Source organism: Jatropha curcas, chromosome 8, assembly GCF_041381405.1.
Source record: "Jatropha curcas cultivar XTBG-Jc1 chromosome 8, XTBG_Jcur_1.0, whole genome shotgun sequence".
Taxonomy (NCBI): domain Eukaryota; kingdom Viridiplantae; phylum Streptophyta; class Magnoliopsida; order Malpighiales; family Euphorbiaceae; genus Jatropha; species Jatropha curcas.
Window position 1 is genome coordinate 22,320,855 of NC_143158.1, and position 17,838 is coordinate 22,338,692.

Consider the following 17,838-nt stretch of genomic DNA (forward strand, 5'->3'; position numbering starts at 1 on the left):
AATTCATATAATACTTCACCAATCCAATACGTGATCTTATTATAAGACCAATTAATTCAACTTAAATATTCAAGACAAGTCAAAAATCTCATACATTATTAGAAGCACCCATCCTCAGGTAACATCTTGCAAAACTCAATTCATTCAAGGAATAAAAATTTATCAAGCACACATATTCAATAATACTATTTGAAGGAACATAACTGTTCACCTTAGCGATTTTAAAGACATCATAACAATCTTATAAATTTACCAGATCCGCATTAATGGGAGGTTTCAGTTCAGACTTAAATAGCATGTAATAATATTACTAAAAACAAATCTCACTCACACACCAAATCCCCATTAATAATATTCCAAAATTGCCTAAATCAGTAGCTCTGGTACCACTAAATATAACACCCATAAACTGTGATAGAGGACTAGATGGTAAGTGTCACATTCTATGATGGAGGCATGTACGGATATATTTCATTATTTTCTTAATTCTGTACTATTGAAATAATGGAATAGATCAGTACATGTCTACGACACAGAATATGAAACTTACCATCTAATCCTATAGGACCGACTTGTGGGTGTTACAGTATATATTATCAGCACTTAATAAATTTTGGTTCTTTCAATGTGAACTTAGCTTATGAGTTCTTAACGATGAATTATCTTTTTTTTTTTTTTTCACAGATCATATTTGGAAGCTTATTTAGAAGTGGCATAGGCTTTATATGGCTTCTATCGCATAATAGCTTTTAACTAATATGGAGAGAAAGTGTAGACATTTGATGGAAGTGATTATTTGCCTAGTTTGTGTTTCTGCACTAGTGGTTTTGCCCTTGGTATTTGGCATATGACAGTTCCTCCTAATGCATAGTATTTATTTTTCAATCCTAGTTGATCTATTTTTGATTGGATAACTTGGAATTTGCAAAGAACAGATTGGAGCTTTAGAAATGTATCATGAACTTCTTTTTTCAATGCTATCCTTTAGTATTTGTGGAAAAGTAAAAATGGAGTGATTTTTCAAGAGGAAGCTCTAAATGCTACCGGTTTAATTGAGTCTATCATTTAACTAAGGACCGTATGAATGTGATTACTCGTTCATTACAACCTATGACTCAATCTTCAATTGCTACTTCTTAGGTGTCTTGGACTTTACCAATTATTTAAAGTTTAAAACTTCACATTGTTGTTTTAGTACCTAATTATGATGAGTTAGCTTGCTAGTGTATTTTTCAGAGACAGCATGAGAGTTTGGCTAGTCGGTTTTACTGCAAATGTTGGCATATCTATGATTTTGGATGCAAAATTATAGGCATTATTTTTAGGAATTCAATTGGGTATTAACTAGGAATTTCTCTTTATTTGTGGAATTTGATAGTTTATGAGTTGTTTAGTTTGTTAAGGGGATTCCGTATGCTAAAGCTAATCTTAGTCTCTGGTTTCTCAAGTTCACACCCTTCTCTGGTCTAATGCTCAGATTCTTATTTCTCATTTCTTTCGAGAAGCTAACTTATGCATTGACTGACTTTCTAAATTTGCTTCATCCAATCCTTTGGGGTTTAAGTTCTTGATTATCCTCCGTCTGATATCTTGCCTATTATGACTCATCATTACCTAACTAATTTCATAATTTCCTTTTGGATTAGTCCTAAACTTGTTTAGTGGGATAAAAAAAAAGTCAGATTCGACTTTTTCGGCCAATTTGATACTTGAACTTGTTTAAAATGATTAAAAATATAAGATTTAAGATTTTGGATCAATTTATCTCCTGAACATATTTTAAATGATTAAAAAGATCAGGTTTAATATTTTATGTTAATTTAGTAATTGATTCTTCATCGTATTCATAGACATTTAAGATTGTTGTAGGCATAAGAAAATATAATTTATTTTAAAAAATTAAATAAATATGAAATTAAAGAAAACCATAGGAAGTATATTATATCCTCTTCACCTTGAATGATGATTTTGAGTTCATAAATATATATTAACTAGATGAAGGCTCGTGTTTTGCACGGGTTAGTTTACCAATTATAATTTATAATTTATAAACAATATGTATTTCTAATATATGAAGCATATTTAGTACAGATTATAAGATTCATTTTCCGTGTGGTTTGCTTTATTAAATTTTTATGTTATATAGGAATTATAATGCCGTTAATTTAGTTAAAATAATTATAAATTTCAATTAATCTAGCAAAATTTTAGTTAGAGTTTATAATTCAAACACTATTCCTTTATCCTAGATAATAATGTTATATAAAATATAACGTTCTAGATTCAAATAATTCAATGTGGATAATATAAAACAAAATAATAGATAGAATAATCACCATTTTGTATCCCAATAATTCGATCATAGTAAAAATCTTGTAGAAACCAATCAATAAATAGAGAGTGCTAGAGCAATTGTGATAGATAAGGAGAAGAAGAAATAAAAAAAAAAAAAAATTAAAAATTGATTTAAGAGAATCAATATCTTTATAATCTAAATAAAATTGAAAAAACAAATAATAAAAATACGGAAAAATATATAAAAGAGCAATACAAAAATAATACCGAATCAGATCTAAGCTTCGCATTTTTTTCAACCTTCTTCATTTAACAATGATATCAATGAAAAATCAAATAAGAAAATGGATGAACCAATAAAAATAGAAAGAGAGGATTATAAACAAAGGAATGGAAGAGACTGAAAAGAATTATACAGTAAAAAAATATAAATATATCAAGATAGAAAGATAAACAAAAAAACTAAAAAATAAAAGTCTTTTTTTTTTAAGTATTGAGGGAGAGAGGATTTGAATTCGGATTTATTATGGGGTCATATATGTATTTACCATTAGGCTATGCCTTAATGTGTAAAAAAAAAAAAATTATTGAATCAAACTTAATTGGTTTGAGGTTTGAAAGATAGAGAACAATAGATTTATATAAATAGTTAGCTACAACTTACAAATTTCTAAAAAATAGAAAATATTTTTAGATATGGATTGGATTAGTTAAAGATATTTAGAATTTGATTTTTTAAAAATAAATTATTAGTGATAATAATGCAACTTATATTATTTTTAATTGACAAATAATTATAGGATTTTTTAAAAATGAATTAAAAGTCTAGAATATTTGTAAAAAAAGAAAAAGAAGAATTCTGGAGGATGCCAAGTTAGCATTTACAAAAAATTTTATGGTTCAGGATTTTATATATATATATATATATATATATATATATATATAATTAAATAAATTTAAAAGCTAAATTGGCTTAAAATATAAAATTTAACATTTTTATTCGGCTAAATAAATTTAATGATGAAATTGGATTTTATTCATTTCTTTTACAAAGCTACGAAAAGGGGTTTTATTAAAATATTTTAATAATTTAAGCTTTATTTGAAGCCAAAGACATCTTAGCGTAATGATTTAGATCCTTTGACCCATCAAACTGTACTAAAACAAAAAAATTGAGGTGTGAAAAAATTATTGAAATGTTAAAAAGCTTCCACTGGATGCGCCAATCAAGGCAGCCTAATCATATCAGTTTCGTGTGGGCCCTATTTTAATCTTCACTTCATACATGATACGTAGAAATCAACTCAATTTCAACCATATATTAATATTTCTATCAGAATCAAAGTTTTCAACTTTATGACCTCTCTTCCTAATTTACTAAAATCATTTTCAATTTTCAACTATATATATATATATATAAATTTGAAAATTAGGTTTGAAATTAAGGTGAATAAAAATCGGTCAAAACAACTGAAATAAACTGAACTGACTTCAAAAAGAAATTTATATTATCTGTCAAAAATAATTGGTTGAATTCGATTTGATAAGTATTTAATTTTATTTTTGGTTTGTATAAGAAAAAAAATTTAAGTTATTCGGTTTGGTTTTTAGAAATAATAAAAAAATCAATTTAACTCAAAATTAACTTAAAAACTGAAAATTTGAATAAATTGAACAAAGTAATTCGATTTGGTTTGATTTTAAATTCCAATTTGATTTAGCATAATTTTTTTAACAAAAATGTCAGCTTTTACTAATTTGAGTTGGTTTGAATAAAAGAGATCAAGGTTGAATCGCATTCTACGTTTTTTTAAAGAATTCATTTTTCTAATATTAAAAAAATTAAAATTTATGACTCGGATATATCAAAGTACTTTTTAATACAAGTCAACAAACAATCTCAAATACAATTGATAGTATATTAAATTTTTAATTTTAATATAATGCAATATGTTTAGTTGATCTTGTTTTGAAATTTCTTATTGATTCACACTTTGTTTTTGAGAATTTATTATTATTTTAAAACTATTTTTAAAAACCCCAAAAATTAATAATTTTCGAATATAAATAAAAAATTATTTATAAATTAAATTATTCAAATAAAGTAAAATTTTTATTATAAATATTACATGTAATTTAAGCGAATGAGAAAATAGAGTAAAACCTAGAATAATAATAAAATTTAAACGAAGTATAAAAATAATTAAGTGGTTCGTGTTATTAAAGTTTGGCGCGTGTTGGATGGAGATTAATGAGCGATGTAAAATAGATCCTGCCTCTCAGGTGGCGCGTACATCAACATAAACACGAGAAGGCTATCTTCGTCATTTCATTTCTCAACTGTCTCCGAGAACTGTACAGTACGCGCGAAAAATAATCCCTCTCTTTCTCCTCAGGATAAGTAAATATGAATTTTTTTTTTTTGAAAATAAGTAAATATGAAAATTTGATTACTTAAGTTTCCTTCTTATTTAATATTTATTTATATCATAATTGGTAGTTTTATTTCACTCCTGATTAAAAATTTAGACCGTAAATTTTATTCTTTTAAAATAGTTTCAACATACAAAAATATTATCTTATTACATGAAAATTCAATAATTTTTCAACAAATTAATTTTCTTCAAGTAAAATAATAAAAATAAATTATTAAAAAAATGGAACTTACAATTGATATTAAATGGAGGAAAATTTAGGTTTCGTCATGTCCGCTTTGAAACAAAGAACGAATTGAAATCAGTCATTCCTGAATCATTTATTTCTATTATTCCAATTTCTAAATAATCATTTATTTCAATTATTCTAATTTCTAAATAAAAATTAGTTGGTTTTGCATATATTCAAATTTTTCTAGCAAAAAAAAAAAAATGAAAAGGCATTGGAACTGGTCAAAGCTAAAATTGGATTGGGACTAATAAGTCCAAGTTGATTCCATTTTCGAGCTAAAATTGATGGTTTATGAAATTAATTAGTCCTATATAAGATATGGATTATAAAAAATTTAAAAAACCTAAAAAATTTAATGAAAATCTGACAATAAAATGTTTACAAAATATTAAAAAACAATTTTCTTAGTTGAATAATGTGTTTTAAATGCAAATTTTATATAAAAATTACTTTTGCTGATTCAACCATTGTTTTTATAACTTTTTACATAATTTTATAAATATAATATAATATATAATTAATGATTCGGAAGGATATAATAATAATTTGCCTACGTCTAGTCCATCACCTTCGGTTCCATGCCTGTAGTCTGTATTATTTATAATATTTTATTGTTGAAATTATTATTATTCATTTTATTCCTGTTTTAAGAAAAAGGAAAGAACCCTAACAACCTCACTCTCGCTTCCCTCACTATAAGTAACAGTAAAACATCACTTTCCTTTTTCTCTCTTCCTCCTTGATCACTGTCAGATGTTTCTCTCTTCATCTCCATACCCACATACACACACTTACAGATAGCTAAATAGAGAGATAAAGAAAGACTTTTGTTAATCCAAATGCCATGATTTATGTATAAATTTATATATCAAAATTCAAAGTAGCATTTGCTTTGCTTTTTTTTTTTTTTTTTTTTTTCAGTAGCTTCTTTCTTAATGCTTTGACTCTTCTTGATTCGATTCCTTTCTTCCATTTCTCTGTAAGTTATTTTCTTTTAATTTCTTTCTTTAGTAGCCCAAATGTGGATTTCAGGATTTCCATTTATTTATATTCTTTGCTTGCTTGGGGGGGATTGCTCTTAAATGTGGATTCCTTTTCTTTTCCTTTATTTTCTTTTTTTGGTAGCTTTATGTTTTATTTTTGCGCAAGAAGCTAAATCTATAGTTAAGTTTAGTGATTGAGTACTGGAGTTACTGTGTATGTGTGGTATTCTAAGTCTGATCTCTTAGTGGAAATGATTTTCTTGAAAAAAGTTGATTAAATATTATTTTTATTGTCGTTGCAAAAGCTTGACTATTTATGATTTGTAATGGAGCAGATCTTGTGGATAAGTGATTATGAAGATGGTGCAACTTCTGTGCTCAATTCTCGTATTGCTTCTCTCCTTCCTCTTACCCAACGGGAAGGCGGAGATTTATATTGTTACCATGGAGGAGGAGCCTGTCATTAGTTATAGAGGAGGTGTTCCTGGCTTTAAAGCCACAGCTGTAGATGCTGACGAGGAGATTGACACGACTAGGTATTGCTACTAGTGTTACTTTTACTTATGCATATACTATGTCTAAGTTTCTGTTTAGGCTGTATTGGATTGGATTAACATATTATGGGTGGGAGGCTGGCAGCTAATGTTAGCCAACTTGGGATGACTTCACTATTCATCTATGTTTGGACTTTTGAAATTTGGGTTGACTCTGTTTTTAACTTTTCAGGTGGGAGATCTTGACCTAAGAGATCTCCTTGTTGGACTACGTATATATATATGTGTGTGTGCTTCTGTTGATCAGTTGATAAGTGCTTTTAGGCTATATCAAGTGTTGGATTGAGTTAGCTGCTTAGGGAAGTGTTAAATTTGTGCATATGCGAGCTTTTGTGCAGTTATGATTCTCTAAACTATAGTTCTCAATCTTGGGGAAATTAATTGCTGCTAACATGCTGTTAATGTGTTATTGTTGGTCTTCTATGTGTTTCTTGCTTTGATTAGATGATGAGTTTAAGCTTTTATGAATCAAATTGCATACTCAGAAAGTTTTGGAGTTGACTAAACTTGAATTTGTTCTTGACATCTCTTCATATAAGTAAGCAAAAACAACAAAAAGCAACTTTTACAGAAAAGAAGAAGTGGGAATAAGGGAGATTTTCAAATTTAGTTTTATGCAGAATTTTGTGCCCCGGATAACATGTTGCTTTGTTGGGGGATTTCAGGGTAAATCTTGTCTGGGTTGCTATCCTATTAATGCTATACACTCATCTTTTTCCTTAAATTATCTTGGATAGATGCATCCATGCATGTTCATGCCTGCTTGTGCTGCATGCCTCAACTTCTTGTTTCACTAAATATAGCTTATTTTCTGTCCCATTCAATTAATCTGTATTCATATAGTGTGTATGATCTCTTCCTTCATCCTGCTCCATTGTGTGAATGGAGTAAATTGTTTGTAAAATCTTTTTATTCTCATTCTTTTCCTACTGTTATTTGGACCTCATTTCAGTGAATTGGTCACATCCTATGCCCAGCATCTTGAAGAGAAACATGACACGCTTCTTGGTTCACTTTTTGATGATGGGAGCTACAAGAAACTCTACAGCTATAGACATCTTATAAATGGTTTCTCAGTTCATATATCCCCTGGACAGGTGAAACCTTAATTATTATTCTTTGTGTTCTATCTTCAGTTCTCTTAATTGGTTGATATTTTGTTGTCCTTTTGCTTTCTTATTCCCTTACATTGTTCCGACATATTAGTAGGCAGAAACCTTAAGGCGTGCCCCTGGTGTGAAATCTGTGGAGAGAGATTGGAAGGTGAGGAGACTAACAACACACACTCCGCAGTTTTTGGGTCTTCCAACTGGAGTTTGGCCAACAGGAGGTGGGTTTGACAGAGCTGGAGAGGACATTGTGATAGGATTTGTTGACTCCGGAATCTATCCACGCCATCCAAGCTTTGCAACATACCACACTGATCCATATGAGCCTCTTCCAAAGTACAGAGGAAAATGTGAAGTTGATCCTGATACAAAGAAAAACTATTGCAATGGAAAGATTGTTGGAGCCCAACATTTTGCCAAAGCTGCTATAGCAGCTGGGGCATTCAACCCTTCTATTGATTTTGCTTCTCCCATGGATGGTGATGGACATGGAAGGTTAGATGCCATGCATTCTACATTATCAATTTCAATGCAATATCTTTGCGTGATTTAATCATTTTATTTTATTTTGAATGAATCTTAATCTAATCTAGTGTTGCTTGACATGAAGGCGAAATGTTATAGTTTCAGAAAGGTTTTGGATTTTCAACTTTCATGCTTGTCTACTATCCATAGTCAGAATACTGATTGAAATCACTTCTAGAGAACTTACCAGTTACCTACTCATAAACTAAAGCTAAATGAAAAGTTTATGTGAATGCATGTTTGCATATGGAAATAAAACATATTTATGTTTCTAGGTCTAATACATAAATTTGACTTTGAACTTTCCCGATACTCCTTGTGGCCCCTTGAACTTTGTGGGAGTTTTATCATGACCCTGTACTTTTACATTTTAGTAATAACTATGTCCCTCATTAAAATGAAATAATTTTGCGGGAGTTCAATCATGAAACTGCACTTTCACATTTAATTTGGCGAGGGACAGTTATTAATGAAATGTGAAAATGCAGGGTCATATGATTGAACCCCCGCAAAGTTCAGGAGCTAGAAGGAGAATCGGTCAAAGTTTAGGGTCAAATTTACATGTATTTGGCTTTCATTTCTATTGTCAGTTAAGATAATGTGGTGACATCTCTCTAGCTGCAGAAAATATCATTGACACTAAGACTGAAATTCAAATCATTTTAACAGACTTTAGGTGAAGATTTATATTAAATCTGATACCACTTCTCTTGTTTTTACGTAATTGATACCAGCCATACAGCTGCTATTGCAGCTGGAAATAATGGTATTCCTGTTAGAGTGCATGGTCATGAATTTGGGAAAGCAAGCGGGATGGCTCCTCGTGCTAGGTGAGGATGATAACTTCTGTTGGTAATTTCAGTTTGAAATTTTTAATATTAACGTTTATTTGACCTAATGAATAAGATTATTTATGTGCAGGATTGCTGTGTACAAGGCGCTCTACAGGCTTTTTGGAGGCTTTGTTTCAGATGTGGTAGCTGCTATTGATCAGGTATGCTATTACTTCATGCAACAGATAAAAAAAAAAAAAAAATTGGAGAATGCTTCATCTGTTTTAGTTCCTTTTTTTTTTTCCTGTCACACTTGAGTTTTGTACTGGAATATTGCCTGCCGTCTTTGCTGTCTTAACTGTAATATAACCTAATCAATACTTTCAGAATTCTCTGCTTTCAATGGGCCTCTTGTGAATAGTTTCTCAGGTCATTTTGATGTGATGTTTTATGAGTATTTGAAGGTTGTTTTTATTATCAAGGCTTCTTTGGTCTTGTTTTATATTTGACTCTGAAGGAAAAATCTTCATGGTTCATTTCCTCTTTTTAGCTGAATATATAACTCTGTGACATATATGCCTTGGTTCAGTCATGTTATTATGCAAGGAAAAAAAAGACATGATAGTTTCTCAGTTCATTGGCTCTGACATGTTGCATTGCTATTATTAAGTAAATATCAGATGAATACGTTGCCAATCAATTCCACATCAGTTTTGGTTGTTGTATGCGCATGGGATTGCTTCAAGCTGAGAGACATTGTTTTTTATGTTTAACTTTTCTATTTCCTCTCTGAACAGGCAGTTCATGATGGAGTTGATATACTCAGCCTCTCAGTGGGTCCTAATAGTCCTCCAGCAACCACCAAAACAACGTTTTTAAACCCCTTTGATGCTACCCTTCTAGCAGCTGTGAAAGCAGGTGTATTTGTTGTACAGGCAGCTGGTAATGGAGGTCCCTTTCCCAAAACCTTGGTTTCTTACAGTCCCTGGATAACATCTGTAGCGGCCGCAATTGATGATAGGAGATACAAGAACCATCTGACCCTGGGAAATGGAAAAATTTTAGCTGGAATTGGTTTGTCACGTAAGTTTTACCAATTTGCTGTTTGTTTCTTCTAAATTGGTGTCCTTTGGGAACAGATGTAGCTTAAAATGCAGGACACCGTATCTGCATGTTTTCACCATTCATCTTGTTAACTTTTATTGCATTTAGGTGCCTTATTTTCCATTTGTATTCTCTGTACTGTAGTTAGTTTCCTTGGCTCTGATTGGTAGTTGTATGCGTGCCCTTTTTCAGTGTACTTGGCTTTAGGCATGCCACAAAAATTTTTGTTTGATAGACAATTGACAGTTTTCAGATTTGCATTTCTTTTTTTTACTTTTTTTTCTTTTGAGACTGAAGTAACTTTAAACGGCCACAGCAAGGGATATGCTACTATTTTGGTGCTGTGCCCTTGAATTCAGTTGAAAAGCCTTTTCACATCATCTCTTCAACCTTTTCATTAGTTATCTTCTGGAATCTGGCACGTGGGATTATCTCTGTTTTCTAAAGCTGACACCCAACTACTTATTGCAGCCTCTACGCGTCCAAATCAAACATTTACCTTAGTTGCTGCAAATGATGTACTGCTTGATTCTTCAGTGATGAAGTACAGTCCTTCAGATTGCCAGAGACCAGAAGTATTGAACAAAAACTTGGTTAAGGGGAATATACTTCTTTGTGGTTATTCCTTCAATTTTGTTGTTGGTACTGCATCTATAAAAAAGGTTTCAGAAACAGCAAAGAGTCTTGGTGCTGTTGGATTTGTTCTTGCTGTGGAAAATGTTTCTCCAGGAACAAAGTTTGATCCAGTCCCTGTAGGTATTCCTGGGATTCTCATCACGGATGTCGCTAAATCAATGGTAATATTGTTGGAACCTTTGGAATTGCTTAATCAATACTTTATTTCTCATACAAATTTTTGGATTTTTGAATTGCAGATTAGCTTTGGTTTATCATGTAATTACTCTCAAATAGTCGATGATTAGTCATATCTTAAATATGCATTGGACTAATAAATAAAATACGCTTTACAGTTAGCACCATCCTCTACCTGCCATGTTTGAAATTCGCTTCTGGAGCTTTTCAAAACTTTTGATTGTTGATTACTTCAGCACTTTGCTCCCACACTTTTCTTCTTCAAGAAGTACCTATGTTTTTCATGTTACTAGTCATAAATTCTCATGGTTATATATTTTGGTCCTTGGCCATTTCTGTTCTACCAGGATCTTATTGATTATTACAACATTTCTACACCAAGAGATTGGACAGGACGAGTGAAGAGCTTCAATGCTACTGGAAGCATTGGTGATGGCTTGATGCCTATACTCCATAAATCAGCACCACAGGTGGCATTGTTCTCTGCTAGAGGGCCCAATATAAAAGATTTCAGCTTCCAAGATGCTGATCTTCTTAAGCCAGATATCTTGGCTCCTGGTTCTCTTATTTGGGCTGCTTGGTCTCCAAATGGAACCGATGAGCCAAATTATGTTGGTAAATAAATTTTCCTTTTCAATCAGCACTCTATAATATTGCTTTAACCTCTAGGCTCTAGCTTCCCATAAAACTTGGTCACTCTAAAGTGGAACAATTGAAGGAACTATACGCACTTTGGGGGGGCAGGTGTAGAGGAGACTCAGGAGAGGTTCAGTGTTTGAAGTCTTGTGAATTCATTGAATACTTAGCTAATATCGAAACTTGGCTACTTGACCTTTAGATGGAGGATATGAACTCTTTTTGTCAGAGGCTATATTTTTGGGTCCAACCTAAATCTGTTGAAAGAAGAAGTAAGGTCAAACTTGACCTGAACTTTCATTAAAACTGAAACTCTCTGAAACTTTTAAAGGTCAAAATTGGTCATGACTGGAATAAGTAGGAATGACTTGAAACAATTTAAATTTTAAATTGAAAAAAATTAGGAAAAATAATTTCGGATATTTAAAATGGAAAAATTTCAAAAATATAAAAGTGGTCATCAATGATCATCCCAAACTAATGCAGAACCCAAATCAGTTAAAATGGATTCCTAAAAGTTGGACACGTTGGGTAAACCTGACATGAAATTGAATGATGTGATTGAAATTGCTATCTCTAATTGAACCATTTGATGCAAGTACAGAAAGAGATGTGCATTTGAAAATAGTTTTTCTTTCACATCTTCTATTGAATGTAAAAATTTAGAAGAGTACTTACATATCAGAAGAAATTTTGTACTTGCATAATGCTTTTAATTATTTGGAGCAGGAGAAGGATTTGCCATGATGTCTGGAACTAGCATGGCTGCCCCACATATAGCGGGAATAGCTGCTCTTCTGAAGCAGAAACACCCCCATTGGAGTCCTGCTGCCATCAAATCAGCCTTAATGACAACATCAACAAAGCTGGACAGAGCAGGAAGACCTCTTCAAGCACAACAGTACTCTGAAACTGAAGCCCTGAAGCTGGTTACAGCTACTCCTTTTGATTATGGGAGCGGTCATGTTAATCCAAGGGCTGCTCTTGATCCTGGACTCATCTTTGATGCAGGTACTTTTGCTACTCATCCTTTATGTTCATGTGCATATATGTGTATTTTTTTATTGGTTGATGGCATGCAAGTTAATGCTTAATTAGCTCAATAACATGGAATACTGCAAATCGGAAGTTTAAATTAACTTCTGAACTTTTGGGATATCCTCTGAGCAATTTTGGTCGCAAATTCATTGCCAATAAATTTTGGGAATTAGCCGAAGATTAGAGCTGTATTTTGTCACTGTAGTCTATAATAGATTAATGGACTTGTTATCCTGTGACATCCAACTATTTCCTAAGCCATCAGAAGGCTTAATTAAAGTTACAATTTCGCCGTCTCTCTCAATTTTTTTTTGGAACAATTTAGGAGATCGCAAGGGTGATGATATGAAAACAGAAACTGGGAAACATGGTTGAAAAGTTTTAGTGTGGTCAATAAAGGAATGTGAATCTTATTTTCTGGTAATGAGTTTGTAACTTTCTATTGACAACAATCATATATCCTAAATTGTGCATTTTTCCCTTAGCATAGTGTCCAACACGTTGCAAGATTTACTTTTCAATGATTAAGATTCTTTAACTAAATATTTTTCATGATTTTAGTAATTATCAACCTGTCCATGATAAACGTCCTTTTCTATATATAATAAAAATGATATATGTAATGAAACCACTTTGAAGTTATTAGTCAGGGTTTGAACTTATAATATATATAACCACTTTAGTTGAGAGAGTTATTAATCAGGGTTTGAAATAGTAACCATTTTCTAGTTTCTACTATAAGTTAAATGGTTGACTACTTGAACTTGTGACTTGTTTCTCTATAAGGTAAGTACTTGACCACTCAAAAACTAGCCCAAAATTCATTAATTTTCAATTTACTTAAGAAAGAAAATAAAAATTATCCTTTTGAGTTCAAATATAGTTCTAACAGAATTAGTGAATGAGCCAGAGGACTGCCTCTGTAAACTGAAAAATGCACATTTAGCAAAAAGCTTCACATATTTTCTCTCTTTTTAGCTTCAGTATATATCATATGTCCTTTAACCATTTAATTTAGTGCATAACTGAACAAAAAATGCATTGCCTTCTTTGTTTTGTTTTTGTTTGTAGGTTACGAGGACTACTTGGGATTCTTGTGTACAACACCTGGAATTGATGCCCATGAGATTAAGAACTACACAAACTCTCCTTGCAACTACACCATGGGCCACCCTTCAAATTTCAACACCCCATCAATCGCAGTATCCCATCTAGTAAAATCTCAAACATTCACTCGCACGGTCACAAATGTTGCCGAGGAAGAAACCTACGTGATCACGGCCAGAATGCAACCGGCCATTGCCATTGAAACTAACCCTTCGGCAATGACTCTAAAGCCTGGTGCATCAAGGAAGTTCTCGGTTACTCTTACCGTTCGATCAGTAACAGGAACATATAGTTTTGGAGAAATTTTAATGAAAGGCAGCCGAGGGCACAAAGTAAGGCTTCCAGTAGTAGCTATGGGATATTGGCGATAAAATGTGTTATTTGGTGGTGAAAGTTAAGGTTTTATGGTTTTAATATTCTTTGTAACATGTGGTAATAAAGATATAAGGGCAGATATGTTTAATCGAAAATATGTGGAATAGCTGTAAAGATAACCTGTGTAAGGAAGAGACCTCTGGTTTCTTCCGAGTGTAAGTTTTGCTAATATCTTTAGTGATTTCATTACTTGTACTTTTTGCCTTTGGGATCTTTTATTGCCCCTTTTGTGTATTAATCATAATCTTTGCGGCAAGGATTTTCTGTTCTTTATTCTCTCGAGATAAATTTGATGAAAAAATGTCTGTTCGTGTGCATTAATGTCTGTTTAGTGTTTAATCTTATAGCACCTTAAATTTTGTGGATGATCTTTTGTGTATTTGAAATTACAAATTTTAATAATATTATACACTTTTCCATACTAGCAACAATATTTCTGTTTTAGGATTTTTCAATTTTATAAGCAAAACAATTGATTTGCAGTTAGCATAATCTTTTGAATAATATTTTTTACATTTTCAAATATTTAATAGTTGTTTAATTTATTTAATTTTACAAGTTAAAGTGTTCTGTTTAATTTTATAAATTGAAATATAATATGTCAAAATGAAAGTTAAGCATACTTCTTGCATATGAAATATGCACTATTTTTGTCAAACCCGTTTGGTGCAATTATATTAAGAGCTTTCTCACAAAGATCGGCTAATTTGTGAAATGAGCTTCAAATAAGTTGGCAAGAAAACGGAAACTAAACTAGAAAGGAATAACTAAATTGGAAATGAAAAACAAACTTCGTTTAACAACTTGCAAATGCAGGGAAAGATTTATACAAGTCCATATCACCTTGTATGAGCAGAATATGCCATTGCATCTTTCTAATTTCTTCTAAAACCAAATATGCAAAAAGTAAACCAAGAAGACATGTACCCTGGCTCAGAGAACAAATAGATGTGTAACTTATATGTGCTTTCAAGGTTTCCATGAACTTTATCTGTAACTTATTATAGTTCAGAGAAAAAATAGATGTGTCTAACAAGATACCTGGCAACAAAAAGAAGGAAACGGATTGAGCACAGGAACTCCCGAACATGTGGTGAACTCACATGTGTAGATATCTGGATTTAAGCTTGATTGGCTTTAGCTTTTATTGTAGTATTGGGGATAACTCTACTCACCTTTAATCTTTGGCTAGAGATGCAACAGATTGATTAAGATTCTTTGTGGTGAATTAAGCACAGTTGAAGATGATGTTTCATTGGACTTGTCGCGAAGATGGTTGGCTCGCATTATGAGAAAGGTTTGTAAAATTTGTCAAAGTTACTCGTTTTCTTACTAATTAAATATATGCCTTTAAATCCTTGGGATCCTTGTTTGTTTGGGCCTAACAAAATTGGCTCTTGTACGATACGTGACAATTCTTGGGATACTTTTAACTTTTATTTTAATTTATTAAATACTTCAACTTACAAGATTGTACCGATTACGTACTTCAGTTTGTAAAATTATTTTATTGAACGCTTGAACTTGCAAAATTAGATAAATCAAATATTTATTGGATAGTTGAAAACGTGAAAATTATTGTTGTAAGAATTATACTAACTACATATTAAGTAAATATTTTGTACATAAATGCGAAAAACAAACAAAAAAGAAACTACTATTGCTAGGATGGAAAATGGTATAATGTTACAAAAATTTGTAACTTTATAGTATGAAAAGGTCTTTCATAAAGTTTGAAGTGTCATAAGATTTTTTTTTTTTTTTTTTTTTTTTTAAGTATAGGGGTAATTGGCCATTTTCTTGACAAGAAATAGAGTTTCTTTTAATAGTACTTTTAAAAGAGAGAAGAGGGAAGGGGGGGTGGGGGGGGGGGGGGGTGGGGGAGGGAGTGGCGAGAGGAGCAGTTAGCGCAAGACGTTGACGAGGGCAGCCTTAGCAAAGCTTGTAGTAGAAGATAATGAAGCTGATTGATTGTATTCTTTGTTCCTCGTGTTTGTTAGCAGTAATAACTTGTAGTGAATGCATGTCATGTATGCATGAATTGGACGATGCACGACTTCTATGTGAAATGTTTTTGCAGCTTATGCATGTTGTGCATGCAGGAGTTGAGAATCTCTTTGCAATTTATGCATGTTGTGCATAAATGCAGATGCATGATTAGAAAAATAATGATTTTATAACTGCATAAAATAGGATTCCAGGTCAGGCTAGACATGAACTAAGGACAGGAGCTCCGGTTTTTCCTACCTGACTGTTGGGTTCTTCATTTTTAATGGCTATGGTGAAAGCTTATTCTTATTGGTTCTACTATTCTGGTTGTGAATGTGGTTAAGGTCTTTATGAGAGAATGAGTTAAGTTTCTTCACTCAGGTAGACCTATTGGTATGTTTAATGTGCTAGATGGATATAAAACTTAGCTTACAACCGTTGTTTGGTCATGGAGAAAAATGTGAATAATGAGTTGAAGCATAATTTTTCGGGTATCCTTGATGTTTATAACCCTTTAGGAGGAGGTAGTTATTTAGGCTTGCCTTCACTTATTGGGCAAAATAAGAGAAATTTTTGGGTTTATTAAGGATAGACTTAGTAGAAGGGTTAATGGGTAAAATAATAGATTTCTGTATAGAGCAGGTCGTGAGGTTCTTCCAAAATCAGTGGCTCATGCTGTCCTTTCTTTTGTACAAGTGTTTTCCTAATTCCTTTATCTATTTGTGATGATTTGCACAAAGTTATGAATAAGTTTTGGCGGGGAGGCAAGAGGGATGGGGGTAGGGGTATTAATTGGCTTGCTTGGGAAAAGATGTGTAGGCTTAAAAAAAGATGGTGGAATGGGTATTGAAGAACTTTATTGCTTTAATGTTTCTATGCTAGGTAAATAAGGATGGAGGTTATTAACTGAAACTAACACTCTCCTTTATAAAATCTTCAAAGCTAAATATTTTTTGGAGGGAGATTTTCTTAAGGCTTCTTTAGGAAGAAATCTGAGTTTTGTATGAAATAGTGTGTTGTTTTCTAGTGGTGTTTTGAAGCAAATGGTTAGATGCAGGGTAGATAACGGTGATAGCATTAAGGTGGCTAGTGATTATTGGGTCACAAAAAATGATGCTTTCTTTGTGGATGGTGGTACATCTTTTATTCATCCTAATATGAGAGTTAAAGATCTTTTTGAAGTAGGAGATAGGAAGTGGAATACTAATAAGCTTATGGACTTATTTAGTACTAGGGATATTAAGGCAACCATTATGATACTAATTAGCTTGTTTGATAGGAGGGGTTTTCTTATTTAGAATTTTGATAAGAAGGGAGTATATAAGGTTAAATCTGGATATTATGCAAATTTGAAGTATTTGGGGAGGAAACCTATAAAATTAAATAGAGATATTTCGAGTTTATAATCTTGACCTTCCTCCAAAGATTATTGATTTTATGTGATGTACTAATATGAATTTGCTTCCAACAAAGAAAAGACTTCATCGGCGGGGGTTGAATATTGATGAGAGATATCTTTTTTGTAATGAGATAGAGGATATTGATCACATTTAGTCCATTGTGATAGGTCGATGGGTGCATGGAGGTTAGGAGGCTTTGATGCACCAAATGCTAATATCTCTTATTCAGATTTCTTTTTGCAGGTGTTCAATTCAAGGGGTAAAAAATTTGCTGAGTTTCTAGTGATTATTGATTGGAAAATATGGTCACTAAGAATCTAAATGTTGTGGAATCAAAGATGGAGCTCGGCTGCCTATATACACGCCACTGCAGCGAATACTTGATGGAATGGAGGCATCGTGATAAGTCCAACATGGCCTCTTCTACGTCGACTTCACTTTTGTCATGCCGGCATGCACATGTCCCTAAA

General features: G+C 32.1%; 1 protein-coding gene across 3 annotated transcripts; it reads left to right on the plus strand.

Moving 5' to 3' along the window:
• Positions 1–5,546: 5,546 nt before the first annotated feature.
• Positions 5,547–14,174, plus strand: LOC105643911 (subtilisin-like protease SBT2.5). Of its 3 annotated transcripts, none has more exons than XM_012229155.4 (11): positions 5,547–5,667; positions 6,281–6,481; positions 7,452–7,596; positions 7,709–8,103; positions 8,868–8,963; positions 9,055–9,127; positions 9,704–9,989; positions 10,482–10,807; positions 11,171–11,438; positions 12,189–12,470; positions 13,569–14,174. In XM_012229155.4, the coding sequence occupies exons 2-11, from the start codon at positions 6,300–6,302 to the stop codon at positions 13,973–13,975; spliced, it is 2,460 nt and encodes an 819-aa protein (XP_012084545.1). In that variant the 5' UTR covers positions 5,547–5,667; positions 6,281–6,299; the 3' UTR covers positions 13,976–14,174. The 3 variants fall into 3 exon arrangements, with proteins under 3 accessions (XP_012084545.1, XP_012084543.1, XP_012084544.1); XM_012229153.4 differs by having other exon boundaries at positions 5,607–5,941; XM_012229154.4 differs by having other exon boundaries at positions 5,607–5,815.
• Positions 14,175–17,838: the final 3,664 nt, after the last annotated feature.